Source organism: Coptis chinensis, chromosome 3 (genome assembly GCF_015680905.1).
Source record: "Coptis chinensis isolate HL-2020 chromosome 3, ASM1568090v1, whole genome shotgun sequence".
Taxonomy (NCBI): Eukaryota; Viridiplantae; Streptophyta; class Magnoliopsida; order Ranunculales; family Ranunculaceae; genus Coptis; species Coptis chinensis.
Genome location: NC_141458.1, coordinates 78,082,297 through 78,087,164, shown reverse-complemented (window position 1 = coordinate 78,087,164; position 4,868 = coordinate 78,082,297). Strand labels below are relative to the sequence as shown.

The following is a 4,868-nucleotide window of genomic DNA, read 5'->3' as shown; positions in this document are numbered from 1 at the left end:
GTTTGATTACATAGCAGATTCCTTTAAGAAGACGAGGTAAATGTACGAAGTTGGGTCCTCTTCATCAATGTATGATATCTCTTATAGAGAAAACCAGTCTCCAGTCACAAAAAATGTAACAATGCAAAGTTGTGAGGATAACACTATGTAAGTTAAGTGCTTAAATTCTCACTCTTATGTTAGGTTTCAACATACCGTAAAGCGTGATATATCATAGGTCTATTTTTGCAGTGATCATGATATGACTGTATTTGACGAAAGTGAAGAAGAAATTATTAATAATCATAGAGGCCATGTGCTTCTAGTTCCAAATCGCCGTCACTTTTTGGAAAAGATGGATGTTCTTTGTCCATTTTGTTCAGCCCTTCATTGGAAAGATGAACAATTATCGAAATCAAGGCGCAATAGACCTTTATTTGGAACTTGCTGTTTACAAGGAAAAGTTAAGCTACTGCTTCTTTCTCTACTGCCTCCGGCACTTAAATCTTTATTCGAAGGATCTAATAAACGTGCAAGATTATTCCGTGAGCAGATTCAGCAATACAACGTGTGTAATGCCTTTACCAGTCTTGGTTGCAAATTTAACCATCGTGTGTTACATGGATGTGGTCCTACCTCATTCACTATTCATGGGGAGTTGCGGCATCAAATCGGTTCATTGTTGCCTGATCCGGGGATGGAACCTAAGTTTTCACAACTTTATATTTATGATCCCCTAGCTTCTTTGGATCACCGCCACAATCACAACCCGAATTTGTCAAGGGAAGTGTTAAAAACTGTACAAGAAACTCTTCTGCAGACCCACAAGTTTTGTGATATCTATAAGCAAGCATTTGAGGTTTTAACTGAAAATGCTTATGAGAATAACAATGTTCTGGTCCATCTACACTATGATCCGCGTTCGGATAGACGAAGGTACATTCTTCTGACAACTGATGAGATTGCAGTGATATTGCCTGGAGATGGGAGTAAGGTTGATGCCATGCGTGATATTGTACTTCGCTTGAGAGGAGGGCATGAGTTGGAACGGATAAGCGAATGTCATCCCGCTTATTTGCCTTTGCATTATGTTCTTCTGTTTCCTTATGGGGATTTGGGTTGGTCACCTGATTTGAAGTTGTGGGACGTTAAGAGAAATGCTCCAAGCAATGCAAGACTCACCCAATTATTGTATTACGCCTACCGTTTGTTTGAACGACCCACAGAGTATTCATCTATCATGTTGGGGTGTAAATTGTTGCATGAATTTTTGGTTGATGCTTGGGATGCATATGAACAGAACCGACTGCAATACATTAGACTAAATCAAGACACCATCCGTTCGGATGTGTATAAGTGCTTGACAAATGTTGCACTTGAGGGATTAAGTCCTGATCAAATTGGCCAACGGTTCATTTTGCCTTCCTCGCATGTTGGAAGTCCAAGGCACACGTACGAGATTTTTTAGGATTCAATGGCTATCACCCGACACTATAAGCACCCAGATATTTTTCTTACGGTGACTGCAAACCCTAATTGGTAGGAAATTAAAGATGCGCTCAAGGAACACCAAACTTCAACACTTCGGCCTGAAATAGTTGCATGGGTATTCGAGTTGAAACGAAAAGCAATTATGAAAGAAATCTTGAAGAATGATATTTTTGGCTGAGTGGTTGCATATGTCTATACCATTGAATTTCAGAAGCGCAGTCTTCCACACATGCATTGCCTTTTATTTCTCGCGCATGATGACAAGATCCGAAACAGTGAGCAAGTGGTTAAATTTGTATGTGCTGAATTCCCAAACCCCGACACCCACCCTCCATTGTTTGAAACAGTGAAGAAGTGCATGGTTCATGGCCCCTATGGTGATCGAGATCCGAGTGCTTCATATATGGAAAATGGTTTATGCACCAAAGCCTATCCAAAAGACTTTGTGGAGAAAACAATTATGGATAAAAAAGGGTACTCCATTTACCGAAGGCGCAACACTGGCAAGAAATATTTTGTGAAGAGGAAGAATAAAATGGTTAAAGTTGATAATGGAGATGTTGTTCCTTACAATGCATATTTGTCTGAAATGTTTGACTACCATATCAATGTTGAAGTTTGTGCTTCGTGTCAAGCTGTTAAATATATTAACAAGTATATCTACAAAGGCTATGACAAAGCAATAGTGGTGGCGGCAGGAACAAATGATGAGATTCAACAATATATCAATGCAAGGTACATTGGACCAACAGAAGCTGCATGGCATCTATTTTAGAATCCAATGCATAAAGAGTTTCCAAGTGTCCAATGATTGGCGCTTTATTTGGAAGGCATGCATCGGGTTGTTTTCAATAGCAAAGATCCTATGGATGCAATTCTTGCCCGAGCCAGAGACCAAACTTCAACACTGACAGCTTTCTTTAAGCGTTGTGCTGAAGATCCAGATGCACGAGCATATACCTATCAAGAATTTCCACGACACTATGTTTTCCACAAAGACTCTCAAGAGTGGACTCCTAGGACTCAGGGACCTTCCATTGGTAGGATGTATTTTGCAAGCCCTAATGCCGGGGAGAGGTTTTATCTACGCTTGCTACTTACTGTTGTAAAAGGGCCTACCTCCTTTGCATATTTTTATAAAGTCGGTGATACCGTGTACATCACATACAAAGAAGCATGTATTTCCCGTGGGCTGTTGGAAGCTGATGATGAGTGGATACAATGCCTAGAAGAGACGGCGATAATGAAAACTGGATATCAACTGCGGAGGTTGTTTTGTGTAATTCTTTTAGAGTGTCATCCGTTATGACCAAATCTACTTTGGAGTAAATTTGCATTGAGTATATGTGATGATCTTGGACACTGGCTTCGAACAAAGCATTGCATCCCAGATCCAACTGATGAGCAAATAATAGATTACGACTTATATCTGGTGGAACAAATCCTTTTAGAATCTGGGAAGACATTAGAAGATTTCCCGCCCATGCCAAAGCAAGAAGAGGATTGGAGCAAAATTGTTGGCAATAGGCTCATTTGGGAGCAACGCCAACTTCAGCATGAAGGCATAGGAGAAGAGGTTGCAGTTGATGTGAGTCGTCTTAATGACGAACAACTTCATGCTTACACTGCTGTGACTGATTCAATATTTGGTGACAAGGGCAAACTTTTCTTTTTGAATGGAGCAGCTGGTATAGGAAAAACTTTTTTGTATAATACAATTGCAAAGGCCTGCCGCAACATGGGTCTTATTGTCATCTTGGTGGCATCAGCGAGAATTGCATCTTTGTTATTGTCTGGTGGACGCACTACTCATTCTACATTTAAGATTCCAATTGATGTGATGGATACCACTTTTTGCGGCTTTGCTAAACATTTTGACTTTGCTGACCTATTTAAAGAAACAAAACTAATTGTTTGGGACGAGGTGCCCATGCAACATAGATATTGTGTTGAGGTTGTGGATAGAACACTTCAAGATATTTGTGGAAACAAGAAGATATTTGGTGGTATCACTACAGTTCTTGGTGGTGATTTTCGACAAACACTACCTATTATGCTGTTAGGCCAGAGAGAGCAATTTGTTGGTGCATCACTATGACGCTCTTTCCTTTGGAGTTATTTAGAAGTTTTGCACTTGGTACAGAACATGCGGCTTGAAATGGCGGAGTCCGAGAATGTCGAATTCGCCGATTTTTTGTTGGAGGTGTGCTATTAATGCCTTCTAATTAGAATGTTTTTTCTCTATTAGTTCCATATATAAACGAACTATTTTAGAAACTAATGAATTCATTTTTTTCTTTGATTCATTTAGATTGGTTCGAATCCCAAAGAATGCGTACAATTGCCGAATGGAATCTGCAAGTGTACCAATATCCAAGAACTCATCTTCTCTGTCTATCCCCAATTGGATGTTATGGACACACCGTCTCCAACTTTCTTAACTGATCGTACTATTCTTGTTGCCCGTAATGATGATGTGAGTGCAATTAATGAGGCTGCACTGAATTTGTTTCCCGGTGAAGCGCTCGAGTATTTGGCTGTAGATAAAATTATCGAAGATGATATTGATAATCCAAGTGGGGCTCACTATCCCACCGAGTTTCTCAACTCCCTCGACCCTTCTAGCTTACCACCTTTCAATCTCAAGTTAAAACCTGGATGCCCTATAATGTTGTTCAGGAACATAGCACCTAAAGATGGCCTTCGCAATGAGACACGACTTATGGTGCTTCAATGTGCGAGTAAAGTCCTTCAAGCCAAAATTTTGACTGGAGAGAAAGCTGGAAATCCGGTACTCATCCCAAGAATATCTCTGGCTCCATCAAATTCAGAGTTGCCTTTCAAACTATTAAGGCGACAATTCCCTATTTGACTAGCTTATGCCATGACAATTAATAAGTCGCAAGGTCAATCGGTGAAATATGTTGGCATTGATTTGAGGACACCGGTTTTCAGTCATGGACAACTCTATGTGGCCATGTCTAGATGTACTTCTTCAAAAAGAATATCCGTTTTTCTTCCACCTAATGCAAGAAATTGTACCACAAATATTGTATACCCAGAAGTTCTTCTCTAAGGACATCGATACCAATGAGAAAAGGCGAGTAAGAAATTAAAGAATGCTACTTTTATTGGTTTAGAAATTAAAGAATATGTTGTATCCATATATATGCTATGTAAGTTTTTATGATAGTTTTTTTTTCTTTTTTTTTTATGATAGCATGGATACTTAAAAGTAAGAATAGAGATTATTTCATTTTGAGAACCATTTCTTTTGTAAACAATATGCTAAATGTATCAAGTCTAAAAAAATCATGTGTATGTGGTTTGCTTGCAGGTACCAAGTTAAATTACCAGAATTTTTCAGCAACCTGATTGCAATCATTGCTCCATGGCAC

General features: G+C 39.3%; 3 protein-coding genes across 3 annotated transcripts; all 3 read left to right on the top strand.

The window, feature by feature from the left end:
- The first annotated feature begins 241 nt into the window (after positions 1–241).
- LOC147510948 (uncharacterized) lies at positions 242–1,447 on the top strand. Its single transcript, XM_086598306.1, has one exon. The coding sequence runs from the start codon at positions 242–244 to the stop codon at positions 1,445–1,447; it is 1,206 nt and encodes a 401-aa protein (XP_086454432.1).
- Positions 1,448–1,699: 252 nt separating this feature from the next.
- Positions 1,700–2,245, top strand: LOC147510947 (uncharacterized). The gene has a single exon (XM_086598305.1). It carries the CDS (start codon positions 1,700–1,702, stop codon positions 2,243–2,245), a length of 546 nt encoding a protein of 181 aa, XP_086454431.1.
- Positions 2,246–2,335: 90 nt separating this feature from the next.
- Positions 2,336–4,342, top strand: LOC147510946 (uncharacterized). The gene is made up of 4 exons (XM_086598304.1): positions 2,336–2,749; positions 2,849–3,550; positions 3,614–3,673; positions 3,782–4,342. Exons 1-4 carry the CDS (start codon positions 2,336–2,338, stop codon positions 4,340–4,342), a joined length of 1,737 nt encoding a protein of 578 aa, XP_086454430.1.
- The last annotated feature ends 526 nt before the right edge of the window (positions 4,343–4,868 follow it).